Source organism: Saccostrea echinata, unplaced genomic scaffold, assembly GCF_033153115.1.
Source record: "Saccostrea echinata isolate AGI-Se365-2 ecotype Australia unplaced genomic scaffold, CSIRO_AGI_Sech_v1 ptg000043l, whole genome shotgun sequence".
NCBI classification, from domain to species: Eukaryota; Metazoa; Mollusca; class Bivalvia; order Ostreida; family Ostreidae; genus Saccostrea; species Saccostrea echinata.
In genome coordinates, this window is record NW_026889792.1 from 2,615,728 (window position 1) to 2,633,151 (window position 17,424).

The 17,424-nt window shown below is 32.9% G+C and overlaps 1 protein-coding gene across 2 annotated transcripts; it reads right to left on the reverse strand.

The window, feature by feature from the left end:
• Positions 1-307: 307 nt before the first annotated feature.
• Positions 308-14,337, reverse strand: LOC133201364 (ubiquitin carboxyl-terminal hydrolase 37-like). Of its 2 annotated transcripts, none has more exons than XM_061337180.1 (22): positions 14,249-14,337; positions 13,644-13,812; positions 13,354-13,552; positions 12,885-12,981; positions 12,295-12,369; positions 11,862-12,005; positions 11,631-11,759; positions 11,329-11,463; positions 10,448-10,574; positions 9,889-10,067; positions 8,427-8,492; positions 7,792-7,923; positions 7,287-7,454; positions 6,422-6,490; positions 6,201-6,318; positions 5,979-6,089; positions 5,515-5,623; positions 4,619-5,158; positions 4,372-4,490; positions 3,833-3,902; positions 2,720-2,858; positions 308-435 (listed from the first exon to the last, which is right to left on the reverse strand). In XM_061337180.1, the coding sequence occupies exons 2-22, from the start codon at positions 13,809-13,811 to the stop codon at positions 375-377; spliced, it is 2,955 nt and encodes a 984-aa protein (XP_061193164.1). In that variant the 5' UTR covers position 13,812; positions 14,249-14,337; the 3' UTR covers positions 308-374. The 2 variants fall into 2 exon arrangements, with proteins under 2 accessions (XP_061193164.1, XP_061193163.1); XM_061337179.1 differs by having other exon boundaries at positions 12,295-12,381.
• Between the last annotated feature and the right edge of the window lie 3,087 nt (positions 14,338-17,424).

The following is a 17,424-nucleotide window of genomic DNA, read 5'->3' on the forward strand; positions in this document are numbered from 1 at the left end:
TTTGGATCAGGTGACCTTCAAATTACATTGCTAACCTCAACAGAGGACATGTTCACCAAGTCACTTAATATATATTTCATCATTGCCCAACTGGAACTTCAAGTTCAATACGTAGTATACAACCCAACATAAATGCCAAAGATGGTCCGGGAAGGGAGTCAACAACTGTTAAAAATTCTTTCTTGGTTCAATGAATGATGAAAACTGATAACAAACATGGGGTTAATTAATGTGAGATCCTTCATGAAAAATGAAACGTAATTGAGAATTATTTTACTTTATTAAAAGCAACTCATTTTATTTGGTAAAATAAATAACATGAATACATTTTCTCATGTACTGTATATATTATCTATGAACAAATAATTTCCAATCTAAACTTGAGTGTTGTGTTTGGTCAATTCCAAATGCTGAGTTAAATCTTCATAAATGTCTCTGAAAAAAAAAAAATTGAAGAAAATTACATTGGGATATCAAGCAACGTATTAAAGTATAAAAACTACACGTGTATATCAAAATACAGTTGAACTTCGTGTAATATCTCAAACTTCAGTATCTTGAATACCATAGGTATGTAAAAGTGAGTTAAAAGTCCCAATCGTTTTTTTCTTAATGCATTTTAACCTTGATATCAGATATCTTGATTTTTTTTCTGGGTCCAATCGGGTTTGAGATAAAGAAGTTTCAATGTATTACAAAGTCTATTTTATAAGAGCCATTTTACAATAATGAAAAAATCTTGTTTATCAGTTTGACCTGTAACAGAAAAGTAAAACACAGCTACAATGAACTGACAGGGATCACTTTGGGCTGTTCCCTTAGCACACATTTGTAAATGATGCACTGAAAACTAGGGCTGTGCAATAATATCGATATTCCAGTATACTGCGATTCATTAACAAAAAATATCGTACTGCGATACATTTTTCCAGTAGCGATATACAGGCAAACTGCTGAGCTTTAGATTTCTTATTAAATAAATAAAATATGAAATTTTAAATGTCAGAAACGTTTTCAATCATGTCAAACAGTACCAAACGGTAAGGTTGCTGTTGTATGGTTGTATTTTGTTCCAAAACTGTAGTGAAATCAACAACAAAAATTTGTAGCAATGTAATAGTTTTACACCGGTTGCTTAAAGATGGAGGTGAATAAAATAAAAAAGAGCATTTTAACCGTCATTGAAAATATTGCAATACATGTATATCACAATACGAAATTTCCAGCCAATACCCAGCCCTACTGAAAATCAGTCTGGCACAGGAAATACCATAAATCTGGAAGTTTTTACGTCGATTTATTTTTGTGAATCTGGGTCATAAAGATGTTCATTAATTTTTCAAGTTTCAAAATTTTGCGAATTGACATTGGTGCTAAAATTAAAAAGTGCTTAAAATTTTCATAGCAGTTTATAAGTTACACACGTGGTACGCATGTACATACAATATTAAACGATGCCAACATTCAATAATCGGATTATAAATTACGCATGTATATACAATAAATTACGCATGTACATACAATAAAAATTTTACGCATGTACATACAATACTAAACAATGCTAATGTTCAATAATCAGATAAAAATATTACAACAGATAAAACATCTACACTATTTAAATTTTTCATAACATTTTAATAAACCACGCTTGTGCATAAAATATATAAAACGATGTCAGCTTTAACTAACCATCAGAAAATAACGTTTGTTGGCCTCTCTTTCTTAGAGAAATAATTTAAAAGAGACATACTGCCTGTCAAACCATCGGACGATATTGAATGTAGTGAAGGCATTCGTATGCACAGATTATCACGGGTAATTAGCTTGTAGTATAAATAGTTTTCTTAAAATTACCACTGCTTAGGAACATCTGTTCATCTTGTTAAAAATAGCAATTATTTTTTGTTTTCATTTTTTTGTTGTTGATTTATTTTTTAAGAAATATATTTTTGCGAATGCAATGCACGCGCAAATTTGCTAAAAATTTATCTACAGTAAAAATTTCCAGATTTACGGTATATAAATATAGGCACGTCTTACTGGTACAGCACTAATCTATCAACATGACCGATGGAAAATACATGTAAACGAACTCCATCATGACAGATCAGTATCAAAATTTTATATTCTGCCAATAAAGTCATGATCAACCCAACTCCTCTGGACACATAATTTTTGAGGCAGCAGAGCATCCGGTTGAGCGTGACTAATACAATTCAATTACTTGGAAAAATTGGATTCAATGTAAAACACCTGTTTACTGCTTGTATAAGTAATGTGGCTTCTTCCACCCCACACTAAACGATCGAAAAGATTACACCTCAATGAACATGACACCTGCAACTTCAATATCTTTACTTTTTACACTAGCTTTTATATTACATACAAGTTCACAATGCCTACATAATTTGGGAGGCAAATACAGGGTTGTTGAAACTATTTAAACAATATGGTGATTAATGAAATTTTTTGAAATAAATTTCATGTAAATATATGAGTTGCAAAAGGGGAATTTTTTTTTGGTGAGTTGGGATTTGGGTCACTGCACGCCCTTTACCCTAGGGTACTCTGTGACTGAAGTTAAAACCACATTGGCAACATAAAAAGAAATTATACTCCAGACAAATGGCTAACAGGAGGGCACAGAAGGACAGACAGCTGATTCCTATAAAGCACCTGCATAGCAGGGCCCTTTTACCACAATAATAAGGGAACTGACTTGTTGAGGTAGAAGAATATGTATCCACTTCTCTCTCGACTTGACCTGATTTCTGATTCTGTTGTTTTAGAGACATGAGAGTCATCAAAGCTGTACCAGCAACTTTTCTCTGCATCAAAGACATCACTGATGTAGTGTCCTAAAATAGAAAAGACATCACTGATGTGTCTTAAAATAGAAAAGACATCACTGATGTAATGTCCTAAAATAGAAAAGACGGTCACTGATGTAATGTTGTTAAATACAAAAGAAATGTTCTCACGTAACTTTTCAACCATAGACATTTGATTTGATATTAGACTCTGTACATCATCACTGATGACATTTCTACTTCCAAACCGGTAAACAATTCAAAATTCACATACATGTAGTAACAGAATGATGAAGGAACTTTATGTACATTAAATACTTTCTTTGAAAATTAGCTAAACAAAAAAATTGAAGTCAAGGTCAAAGGAAAGGTCAAGGTCAAAAATGTTGATGATGTTGAATAGTTCTTATCAGTATGCATCAGGATATAAGGTTTGATAAAAATAGCTGATACAATATACAATTTCTTTGAAATTGAGATAAACACAAATTTAAGAAAAGTAAGGTCAATGTCAAAGGTCAAGGTCAGAAAATGTTGATGCATTTGAATAGCTCTCATCAAAATGTATCAGCATAAGATTTTTGATAAAAATATCCTGAATAGTTTCTTTGAAACTGAGCTCAATGGAAGGACAGAGGGACGAAAGACAGACATGACAGACACTACATGCCCCTGCCACTTCCATGGTGGGGCATAAAAATGGGTAAAATGTTATGGATATTGACTTTCTATCTAGACTCCACTACTTAAAACCATATGGAGTAGGCAAAATTTGAGGTTTAATGAGTTTGCATTTTAAGAGCTATGGAATCAGAGTTTAATATTCTCTTGTGAATATACACAATTAAAACCAATATAAATCACTTTTTTGATTATATATTATATATCATAGATATATGTCATATTTACTTATAGTCTTTCTGCTCTGAAAGCAAGCTCATAGCCTAACAATAAGATAATAAAAGCTTTATTAGTAACTCAAGTTTTATCATGTCAGCTAAGACAAAATCAGTTTTTCTCACCAACAAATGAACTGGTTCCTATGTGATTCACCACACTGACTAGACGATAGGACTGAGGCATATCTCCTTTCTGAAATACAAAACAGAAATCCACCTAAGTAAAGCTACAGTGTATACAGCTTTTCATGGTCAGGTACATTACATGTTAGTATAAACTTTCCTGATTCAAGTATTCAATTCAATCTATTGAAAACACCATGCTGGCATACTATTTTTACAGGACTACAATGTATTTAAGTACATCATATAAAAGTTTCTACCAACACCTTTCTTATAGAATTTATATATCAATGCCGATCTCCACATGGTATCAATTGCTTTTGAAAAGTCAACATATCATGCACACAAGTTTTGTTTCTCTTTACACAATACTAATTGACTAAAGTTTTAGGTATAAAAATGTTATCTGTTATTCATGAAAAGATTCATCTTAGAAGTGCATGTACATTTTGTGATCACTGAGTATACAGTTTTCTGTTACCTCATTGCTAATGATGTACATTTTGTGATCACTGAGTATACATGAACTTTTCTGTTACCTCATTGCTAATGATAGGAAGTTCTTCAATCAGACAGGTGTCCTCCTCCACAGGAGATGAGGGCTTTTTGTTTTCCTTGTCTTCCGAGGAGCACCAGGGCTCATCAAGCAATAACACATCTGTCAAACACAGCAAATATTGGTAATCTATTGACATCAGAAATCAGGTTAATTTTACAAATTCAGCAGCTTGTTACATTTTAGTAAATAAGTGTAATAATACTGTACGGACATCTGTACAGCTGTACCTTGGTCAAAGTCCTCGTCATCAAACATGGATTTAAAATCACTTGCAGTACTCAGCTTAGGAACAAAGCTGCCTTCCTGCTGTATACTACCCCCATTCAATGATGACAGAGGCTTTCCACTGGTGATTTTGTTTCCATTGCAGTCAGAAGCATCTGTCTTACACTTACACTCCTGTTCCATTGCAGAGTTTCCTGCTTTATTTGTATCACAGACATCGCATTTCTCTTTTGTGGCAAAATACTTTGATCTATAAGTTACAGAGTCATCAACAGTTTTATCTTTAGAGTCCACAGTATCTTGGTTTTTGTCATTTTCCAGTCCATTCTGTAAGCAGGTCTCATACACTAAAGCACTGCACTGTTTGATTATGTCCCCTCCCTTGTTTTGCTGAGTTTGTTCTATATCACTGGTGTGTTTATACAGATTCTCCTCCTCAGGATCTGGTAAATAGTTTGTCTGTTCAAACTCTCTCATACTCTGCTCTATAGCAATCCTCATCTGTTCTTCCTCGGACATTCCATTGAGATCAGAACCATAATCTACATAATCACAAATGTCTCATAAATGTAACCAAATAATTCGTTATATTCCATTGACTAAATTTATATTACAGCATTTCTTCAAAGTGCACATCAAACATGCTTTTGTAATCTTATATCTATAATCTAATTGGTATATACTTTGAATAAACCCATTTGACATGTACTGTATATTGTCAAAAAGCTGAATCAGCAAAAACTATTCTCTGCAGACAATTATTGCTACTGCAGTGTAATCCTGTGCTGTTTCTGTTATATAAAGGATTACTCAATCAATCTACTGGTGGTTTATTTCTATCTAGAACTACATAACTGGTTATAAAAAAAAAAAAACATGCACATAATGTAGTGTATACCATGATCAGGTTGTGGTTGAGCTGACTCTAGTCGACTCATCTCTAAAGCTTTCTGGAAATCGGACTCTTCCATTCCCCCTCCATCTACCTCATCACCATACTGGTCTTGCTGTAAGATATTATAACTGAGAGAGGGCAACAATTGGGAGCTAAAAAAACTTGCATAACAATGTCCCAATTCTATACATAATTGAAACAAAATTGACATTCATATAGGGACCAACAATAGTGCCTTTATCCATAATTTTACCCTTAACCTTTAACCAAGTGACATAAAATCTATCAGTGACTTTGTTCGGCCTTAACTTTACCCTTAACCTTTAACCAAGTGACGTAAAATCTATGAGTGACTTTCTTCAGCCTCTCAAGCAGGCTATAAAAATCCAGTTTTTGTAGTATAATGATTATGTGAATATTTTGACTTAATCAAATGACCCTGAAATCTCTGTCTGTAACCTTGATACCTGTGCTCGTTCATTGGCCTCCTGCAGGGACAACTCCAAGGCTTTAGCAAGGTCTGGATCTTCTTGTGAATCAGCCAGCGTTAAAGTCTTAAAAGGCTCTCTTTTCTTCTCCTGAAAATAAAAGCCACATTTTAATAAATAAACATAAAATCTGGAACCAAATACTTAAGTAGAAATGTTCCATTTTATGAGGCATCTTCTTCTAATGACAGAGACACTTACCATGTTCTCTGAATTTTCCTGATTATCTTCTACTTTCTGTTTCTTGCTTGGAGAACTTGATAAAATGTCTTCATCAGAATCAAAAAGAGGGAGAACTCTGGATTTTTTAAACCTAAAACTGACAGAAAATTTCATACATGTACATTGCATATTTATACAAATTAGTACTACACAAAATTGAAGGCAAAAAAAAAAACATTTAAAAATTCTTTCTGCAATACCTGTTGTTCATGTCTAATTTGCGCCTTGGAGTGCTTTCTTTTGGAGAATCCACCAAGCTTTTCTGTGGACTAAAAACAATATTTATATTAAATCTGTTGGCAAATGGCAACTTTTAGATGAAGTGACCTATTTTTAAGAACAAATAATTTTTTAATGGATGCATATAAGCCCGCGGTAGTTTATCATGCAGATACTGGAGGTTCTAATCTGACATAACAAACTGCTTAAGGCTTCTTCCTTTGTTCCACAGCTATAAGGTTGTATGCCGATATCTGTTGATGTAGCCAAAAGTATAAACTATTGACAATTAGACCTGGAAATGCCATGTTCTTATATACAAAAGTGATTATATTTAAAAAATCATTTTTTATGAAAGACCCTTGAAATAAACAGATTTATTTTATATCTACATGTGAATAATTTTTTTTATTCATTTTTAATGAAATATTCCTATGTTCCTGTCTGACAAATTATATTCTCTACATGAAATCATCAATGGAAAGAAAGTAAATGGTAGCACTGATTTGGATTTTTGTGCATGTTTATTGCAAATTTCTGCAATACATTCATGTATGACATCCCTATCTATGAGATGCTGAAATCCCCTTCTTATTGAAGAAATTCTTTCAACACAAATTTGAAAAATTCAGATAGTTTACTGGTGATGCTGCATAGGATATTTTGACTTTAAATGTCAAATTTAATGTGATGTATATGTGTTACTTTTCCATTTTGTTTTACTTGAATTATTACTAGCAAGAAGATAATACCTTTATACATCTATTAGGAAAACATATATCCACTTCTTAGCTATCAAAAATGTTACAAAAACCCAGTAATTTTATCACACATTTTGAGGAGTACCTTGGAGGAATAGGCAGTGGCCAGCTGATGGGGTAGGGTTTATTTGTATCCTCCACACAGTGGTGATGCAGGCTAAGGTACTTAGGAATCACTATATTCTGTAACATCTTGGACTGGATTGTAGATGCAGTGTTGTAATTGTAACGTTTAAGATGTAAAATCAATACCCTAAATAATTAAAAACATATTATAATGTAACTACACTAGTTTTTCAATTACTTTAGATATTTCAAATATAACCACTAACATATCTATGAAATAAACTAAAATTTTACACTGCCACATTGCACTATCTTATTCAGGGTTTCAAATCCTTTGACACTGAAATGTCTTTCGATCATACACATCAATGTACATGTATGTAAGCTTACAACATCTTTCACTAGAGCCATGTCTTAGTTCTGTCACAGTACAACAGTGAAATAACACTGAGAGGAATAAGGGAATTTCTATGTACCTTCATCTGGAAAAAAGGGGGCATGAAACAGAAGAGGGTATTTTTTACCTAGGTAGTCTGGTGAATTTATGAGAAACCTCAGCCTTACAGCAGCCACATTTCTCACATCTATACTCAATTGCTTCCTTCTTAAAGAATAGGTCTAATGCATTTTGGATTGTACAGGGTGTAGATCCAGTTCTGTAAAAGGAAAGAATTCCATCAAAGTTACCACTAACAATACATAGATACAGAAAAAAATGTCAGTATTTCACTAATATACACAAAGATTTCAACTATTCCTATTTCCTCAGAATTTTAAGATTTTTTTTTACCAAGAAGCAGGGTGGTCTTAATGCTTAAATAGCTTGTGTCATGGGTGCAGTATTACTTCTTTCTTAACAATTATGTGGTTTGTATCATGATTGTAGTATTACCTCTTTCTTAACAATTATATACTTTGTATCGTGGTTGTGGTATTACCTCTTTCTTAATTATGTAGTTTGTATCATGGTTGTGGTATTACCTCTTTCTTAACAATTATGTAGTTTGTAACATGGTTGTGGTATTACCTCTTTCTTAACAATTATGTAGTTTGTATCATGGTTGTGGTATTACCTCTTTCTTAATTATGTAGTTTGTATCATGGTTGTGGTATTACCACTTTCTTAATTATGTAGTTTGTATCATGGTTGTGGTATTACCTCTTTCTTGGCATCTCCAAGGAGAGATCATAGAACTGCTCAGCTTTTGTCACCTTTTCTGAGCAACTGAAAAAATAATCATCAAAAACCTGAAGGGCTTCAATGGCATTTTACATAAAAAGCAACCAAAAGTCAGGGCTTTTGTTATAAAAATGTTAACAAAATATCCATTATAGTTGTGAAGCCTTATGCCAAGTCCAAATTAAACTGGGTTTGAATAATACTGACACCTTCAAAAGTTAGTTAACAATGACAATATCAAAAACCTTACCATATTTTTTCCAATATACATGTCTATAATAGTCAATCTATTGGTCAATTGGAGAACTTGGGAAAGAAGGTGGGTGAACATGACGAGCGAAAAGCCTATAGTGTGACAAACATGAAGGTGAAAAATTAAATCTCAATTATATCAAAATTTTCATTGATATTTCATCTAACATTAAAATATACTTTATGTAAAATCTCTACAAATTGTAAAAATCTCAAGAAGATTGAAATTATTTGCTTATGAAGTATTGTACACACACTAAAGAGGGCAAAAAAGAGTCATTTTCGCATACTATAACACTACTTTTCGATATGAGTGGATCTTCGCTCCATTTTTTTGAAAGTTAATCCTCGAAGTTTGCATAAAAATATACATTTTTTGGTTTCCAAAAATATGGAGCAAAGACCCACTATACCTTAAAAATATACTTTTATGACATATCATTCGCATCTTTTCGAGAAATACTTGAAGTCCATTAAGTCAAGGGTCATATCACAAACATGATTTAAATGCCACTATTCATCAAGACTTGTGTAGTCTAGTGGTTAGCGTGCTAGTCTCGAAAGAAAATGATACTCAGGATTTTTATTACGAGGGTTCGAACCCCACGATAACCACATTTTTTTTAATGAATGAATAAATTTTGCCGAGAAAATTTTCCTCAGAAAAGTTTTTTTTATCATAATTTCATAAATTTCAATAATGAGAACTTTACTCTAAATACTGAATTCACAAATTGAACATGATTTTTATATATCTGAAGCTATAGGCTTTCTGCACGCTATGTTCGCCCATCTCCTTTACTTTAATATTATTCCATTCATCAGTATTTAAGCACTGCTTTTTAGTATATTTAACTTACACAATATAATCAGCTTGAAAATCAAATGCAGAAACCCATATATATATTATGGTTCCACATTCTTTTCTTTTGTTAGCCAAATCCAGTATGAGTTATACATTGTATTCATTGCATTTTAAAATAAAACTGATCTCTGTTCTTTTCTTCTACATCATAAGACTGACACCTTTAGTTCTTTATACATGTATAACACTGAGCAATCCCTAGATGGCTTTTGAGCTTTGCTTAATGCCACAATAACAACTATAGTTTGATTGCACATTACACAAACCATATCCCTGACCATTCACAATTACCTATATAGAAGCACATAATTAAATGAAGCCTACTTTGTACATGAAATTGTGTGGGTCACTTCAAACTCAAAATTCTGCAGTGTTGGGTTAATGAGATCTACTGTCTCAGTTATCTCCCTTGGACTGCGGCTTGGACTGGGTGTTGACTTCATCACTTTGGCTACTTCCTCTTTTAGCTGATCCAGAACCTGATTCAGAAATTCATGGGCATCCTGCCATAAATAAATAAAAACATAAATAAATAAAAACTTATACAGATAATTACAGACATGCAGTGTTTGAAATCAAAAGTCTCTGGTGAGACTGTGTCTCAATCGTTCGAATTTGTTGAGATTAATTGGCAGGGTCATTGGTCTTACACTTTCTAAGCATGTAACAGGTTTCATTCAAACCAAAATGTAAGAAAAGTAGCAACTGAAAGAACTTAAAGTAAGAGATTATTGTATAATACAAAAATAAAATACTGTCTGAGAGAATGATGCATTATAATGTATTCCATGCCTCAAGCTTGATTGATATTTGACCTTCACTAAAGCTTGAGAGGCATTTTGTGGACCTCAAATATTTCAGTACAAATCAAACAAGTTCTCACATGTTGCTGGTAGCCAGAAAATCTTTTGGCACTTGAGGAAATCGCTTGTTTAACATTCCTGAGTAAATCCCTCTTGGAAAAGTCTGACAAAATCCGCTTACGTGAACCATGCAGTCGTACCAAAGATCTGAAATAAAATATAAAGTTTCTTGACAACAATCACTAAAAATTTTGAGAATATGTAAACTGTATAATTATTGGTAAGTGGTTATAAAATTAAGTTGCTTGTTCACGGTGATGAGTAGGGTTACTGATAAAGTGACTGGAGAGGCACACTTATACAATGACTTGAAAAGTCGACTTACTAATAAAATTCCTTGTAAGGTACACTTACTGTTACAATGATTTGTTAGGTTAACTTACTGATACAATGAATTGTGAAGTAACTTACTGATATGACTTGTAAGTAGACCTACTGATACAATGACTTGTGAGGTAGACCTACTGATACAATGACTTGTGAGGTAGACCTACTGATACAATGACTTGTGAGGTAGTCTTCTGATACAATGACTTGTGAGGTACAGCTACTACTAACAATGACTTGTGAGGTAGACCTACTGATACAATGACTTGTGAGGTAGTCTTCTGATACAATGACTTGTGAGGTACAGCTACTACTAACAATGACTTGTGAGGTACATTGACTTGTAACTTAAATTAATGATACAATGACTTGCATGGTAGACTTACTGATACAATGACTTGTGAGGTAGAATTACTGATACAATGACTTGTGAGGTAGAATTACTGATACAAATTGTGAGGATGACTTACTGATACAATGACTTGTGAGGTAGAATTACTGATACAATGACTTGTGAGGTACACTTACTGACACAATGATTTGACATGTATGTTAACTTGTATGGTAGACTTACTGATAGAGTGACTGCTGAGGTAGGCTTCTGGAGATTTTACGACTTATGTGGACTAAGTCTCTGGTAAAAGGTTCTAAGTGAAACAAAGACTGGAGAATGGCATTCATGTAACAGGTGTTGCCAAGGTTGGAAAATCTGCAAGAAAGCGATTAATAACCTATTTTTTGTAAAAATAGCCATACACATGCAGTCCATATTATTCAAAATCCTATATTGTCCATAAATAAGTAATAAACTTTAATGTTTTTAAAAAAATGAATAGATAAGCATTTAAACAATCAACAAAAATTATTTCAAAATACCCTGAGAGCTGAGTGCTATCTTTCTGGGGTAAAGAGAGCTTGTTTTTGGACCAGGAATAATTAACTCCAGTTGAAAGCCTTGGGGTAGGATCTGGCATCAGCTCCAGCTTTTTGCTTGAGGATCCAACACTGTAAAGTAATTCAGAACAATTTTCAAGCCTTAAAGCTTTCCATACAAAACACTTGTGTATATACTTTCTTGTGATTCATTATTTGGTGACATTTTATTACCTTGCAGAAGAATAGCCGGTAAATAAGCTGTGTTTAGAAGAATTATAAAACTTGGGCGTACGGATTGTGTCCACAGAGCAAGACTGTTTAGTTATGGCATCACTCTTCTCCAGACCACGAAATAAAAAATTCTCCTTCTCTGAGCTACAATGGATTAACTTTTGTGAAAATGAATTAATGTACCATTCCATTTCGAATAACATGTATATGTAAACTTTAAACAATAAAACAATTCCTATCTGTGATATTACCTGTCATATTTGAATGCTACATGTATTTACAGCTAGATCCTCAATATCTGCATATAATCCAAAATTTGGATTCTATAATAAAATTCCATGTATTCTCTGAAAGTCACTAAAATAATCACTTTTGCTTACTACACTAATGCTATTGCTGTAGAATGCCATATAATTTAAATCCTTGTATTTACCCATTATTTTCACTATACTCTTCATCACAGTACAATGACACCTGGTCATCCCTTCGAGAAGGAGGTTCCTTCATGCTGAAAACAGAACTAAAACTTCAAAGTTCTTCTTTCAAATATATAGATTAGAGGCTTCAAACTATATACAGAGAAAATAGGGTTCAGCATTTACACATAAATATGATTTAAGAGTTGACAAATTGTGAACCAACTTTTCCTTATAAAGCATTTTCTTTACCATTCGTCCCTAACACATATACTGTCTGTGACATTTCCTTTCTTGATTTTTCCTTAGCAAGTTATCTTTCTAACATCACAAAGTCATGATTTCTTTCTCCGTTGTTAATTTCAATTGTAAAATTTGCAAAGGTTAGCAGCAAGTGAAGAAAATTTGAGCCAAGGTACCAAATAACAAAATCTTCAATTTGTAGCATATAAAAGATTTAGTAAAGCTCATGTGGTGCATACCTGATATAAACTAGACTATAGAAAAAAAATAATCGTAAAGCTCTTAAGCATTACTACATTTATAACACCATTAACCATACTTTTAAATTCTGAAACTCATGCCCTGTATTTTTGAGAAAAACTACCTGGTAAACTGTTGCGGTATGTCTTGTTTGGAGGATTTTATATTCTGTGACATGGGACTTTCTTCTAACAGACCAGACCTCGAGATCACACTTTTATCTGCAAATTCAACAATGCAATTCAACTTGGCTTTACACTCTTGAAATACCTTAAAAAGTGTTTCTTTTTTAACTAATAATCTAATGTGGATTAAACATATATAACCTTCTATAAGTATCTTTCAATTTGCCAAAAATCATGTTTGTACTAGCTGTATGTAGCCCTCTCCGATTTTTTCATCTGATGTTTTAGGAGAGGGCTACAATTCCATAGGATCTCCGTAATGGTGCAAATATAATTTTTAGATACAGGCGACTGTAGGCAAAATAAATTCCTTTTGTATTCAACTTACTTTCTTCATTCACCATCAACAACCTAGTGCTAAAACCACATACTTTTACAATATCCACTTAATTTGGGGTGTTGAAATACCTTTACAAGGGGTTTGTGCTTGTTCCACTTTGTTGTTCTTGATGTCTTGTACCACAGCATCTAACTCTCTAGTTTTCATGTAACTTCTGCCATCTGGTCTAAAGTAAATATTACAAGCCCCTCCTCTCATTGGAATCATTAGTTCTATAAAGTAGTTCTTCTCCTTCAGAATTGTCTTTTTGATGGAGTTGCTGTTAATCTACACATGCAAAGGAATGCTTATTTGAAATCCACCAAAGGTAAATATTATAACTAAAATACCTATGGATAAACAAATCAGAACTATCTACCTGGAAGGACTTCACTGGTCCAGTCCTATTACAGTTGATATAGAGATCAAGTTTCCATGACCCATCTTTACAGTGCAGAACCATAGTACCCTGTTTCCAGCTAGTAGTGCCAGACTCTAGCCCTGAGTATTTCAGCTCGCCAGTGGTTTCTATATGATATCCTGTCATTCTGTTTGAGTGAAGATTATAAATCATTCATTACATATATACACATGAAAATGGGGGGGGGGGGTGTTTTGTTAACATGATGCGACCTTCCAAGATATTAACAAGTTTTGATAAAATATGATGCTGTAACACTCAAACTGAGGACATTAATTATACGATTTGTCAAATCCACTGGACTCTATGGTCCTTCATCACAGTTGCAAACATTGCAGCTGGAGGGGGGGGGGGGGGGGGGGGCTTCTATCAGCACAATATAATCACAAACCTGTCGTCTGCCAAAAATGCATTTGATTACATATAAACCCATATCAGTACTCGTATTTATTTAAGTTTTTTTAAATACCAACTATCATTATCAATCCATGGGTTCTATCCGAAATTCCGATCCCACCGGAATAACTGACATGCAACAGGTTTTACACCGTGAATTCACAAACCTGTATTGATCAAGATCTTCACAAACATCACTAGTGAACCATATCAATCAATTTTCATCTATTAATTTCATGACTTTATATAATCTAAGTTATTTTTTCAATCTTTCTTTTTACTTTGTTTGTTGACAAAAACCGCTTACACGCGGGAAATCCTTACTTCCGCTTCGAAAACGTGCATAAAATTATGAATCGGATAAAAACGAAGAACAAGGTAAGGTTTCAATACAAATCTTGCCCTGTGTTTTCTTTAAAATGAAAGTGATGCAAAAAATTAAAACTCATGCTTTCTGAATCATTGAAATTTCATGTAGAAAGATCATACAAATCATTTTCTCACATGACCGTCTAAATGCTAATTGTGACATCTTGAACTTTTGCATTATTTCCCGTATTTTCTTAAAAAGTTGCAAAAGACACAAATTTTCAATGGAATTTTCTTCAGATAATATTACCAAATATTTTGAGATATGTGATTTTTCAAAGAATTTTACACAACATATCCGAAAATTAAAGTGGGCGACAGCTGTAAACACTGTTTTCTGAAGGAAAATAACCCTTGCAATATTGGTTATTTTAAGGCTTTTTCTGTTTAAAAACCTAAACTAAATAGAGAAATACATCAAATTAATGACTTCGTATTTCCAGAATGGTACTCTTTCATGCCATATTCTTTCCTGATTTATCACAGTCATATACTTAACTAAATATTTAAGTCAGTTTTAAAACTTTCTGAAAACATTAAATTTTTAGGGCACAATAAAGCTAAATCAGTACCTTATTCTTTTGTCAAAATTCGACCCAGCGATAAGCCGTATCATTACGTTATATTAACGACGCAGAGTTTGCCAAATGTTGAATTTAAACAAGACTGTAACAGCTCTGTAATATTACTTCTTAAACAGAACACAGAACACAGAACATGAATAGAAGATCCCCACACACAAAACAAACAAATAAATGAATAAATAAATAAATTAGTTATTTATTTGATTGATAATAAAAACCTTGGACACTCAGGAAAGACAGACCCCTTGGTAAGAAGAGTCATATGAAGGAATGCGTCTTGTTCATGAAAGTATCAACCCCCTGTGTCCGGTTCAGAGCTTTGGAATGATCTTCTAATAAATACAAAAGAATTTCATTTTCAAACTTAACAAACATGCTTAATACAAATTAACGCTTATTATAAATGCCCAAAATATTTTCTATCTAGTAAATGCAAAGAACAGATATTACACATATGACTTCGACTTAACTGTAGTCTGTAGCATATTTAATTCTCATTTATATTTGAATAACATATGATAAAGATATTCCAAATTACACTTGTGGTAAAATGTGGTAAAACCATTTTTACTTGAATGTCCTCTTTACAAAGATGTAAGTCAAAAAAGAAAAAAAAGACACATTGGCACTAACAACTGTTAGTCCTTTCTTCTTCTTCTTCTTCTTCTTCTTCTTCTTTTTAACATATTGAGATTGAACTCGGAAATTGTCCTTAATTTGTATAATGCTAATATTTTTAAACAAAGACACAATTTCATTTCACCTATAGGATTTTTCTCTCTGTTTGTATAGTGGCAGTTCGTCTTAATTTTAAATTGTTAAATTTGAAAATGACCTACTCTCTGACCGCTATATTTATATGTGTATATGTACTTGTAATATACAGTAAAACACGCTTATATCGAAGTGCCAGGGAGGAAAGATTATAAACATAATTCCGTTATTCGTTATATTTGTTCAGTGTACGATATATTTTAAAGCCACGAAGAATGAAAATCACTTCGCTGTAAGCATCAATTCACTATATGTGAGTTCGCTATATGCGTGTTTTACTGTATTAAGTTAGATTCGCCTATCTCTTGAAATATTTTTTCGGTTAAGACTGGGAAGTTCAATTTTTTTCAGTCATTTTTTTTCTTTCTTTCAATTATTATGGATATTAAAATTGCCATTCAACAATTCAAATGCATTTTTAAAATAAAGGATGACTGCACTTAAGGCCGGTTTTTTTCTTCTTTTTCGGTTGCTTCTGTTGCTTTTATATCTTAACATAATTTCTATATTGTATATCAATTGATTTGGTACCAAATTTAAAATGATTGTAAACTGTGATACAATAAAATTAAAAAAAAAAAACCAAACAGATAAATTGGTATTTTTTAAGGTAACCGTTGTATTTCGGTTTGCTTTGACTCTAAACAGATGAAAACTGCATTCCATAAGAAGAGACAATACGAGATATTCTTAAAGTAAATTTGAGATGTGTATCTCATTCATACTGACAGATTTACTATAAAAATGAACAATTAACAATAAGCATACTTCATGCACACATATAAATTACAGTATTTTGATTCATGTAGATGAGTAAATCATTTTTGTTCGTTTAATCCCCCCCCCCTTCCCCGTAGGTTTTGAAGTCAGTTTTTAGGTGATGTTTAACACAGAATTAATTTCAGCCAGCCTTATTTATATGACAAAAGTACACTATTATATAAATATTGCATGTAGTTGAGTGTTACATTGAAAATTTTCACCCCTCGAAAACCATTGTCAACCTCGGCTGCATCTCGGTTGACAATGGTTTTCGAGGGGTGAAAAATTTCAATGTTACACTCAACTAATGTAATATTTATTATATTATACTGAATGTTTCATAAAAATACATAAAACAGTGAACTTTGCGGGCATAAATTTTTGGAATATCACCCGTCGTCAAGCACTGTTGCTACGCTGGAGGGTGCAGCTTCATCATTCAGCGGGCAATAGTGTTTTTAACAAATATTTCTCAACGAATCAGATTCAACTAATTCACATGAAAGTATCATATTTACAAATGTTTCAAACGAAACTAACAATTTGTGTACGTCTATATGAAAGTAAAGAAGATCTTACATCGATGCCTGACAATTTAACGTGTTCGAACACAATACTACCTTACAAGTCACGTGACCATGCGCGGATCTAGATGGGTACCCCCCCCCCCCCCCGGAATTTGCAGAGTTATTAAATGTATATACAAAAACTGACCTTGGACCCCCCCCCCCCCTAGAAAACGCGGATTCTTGTTAAGTTGGTATTAAAAGTCATAGATATGAAGCTTTAGAAGTCAGCGACTACCCCCACCCCCACGAAATAGGTCTGTTTGTTTGTTTTGTTTTTTTGTTTTT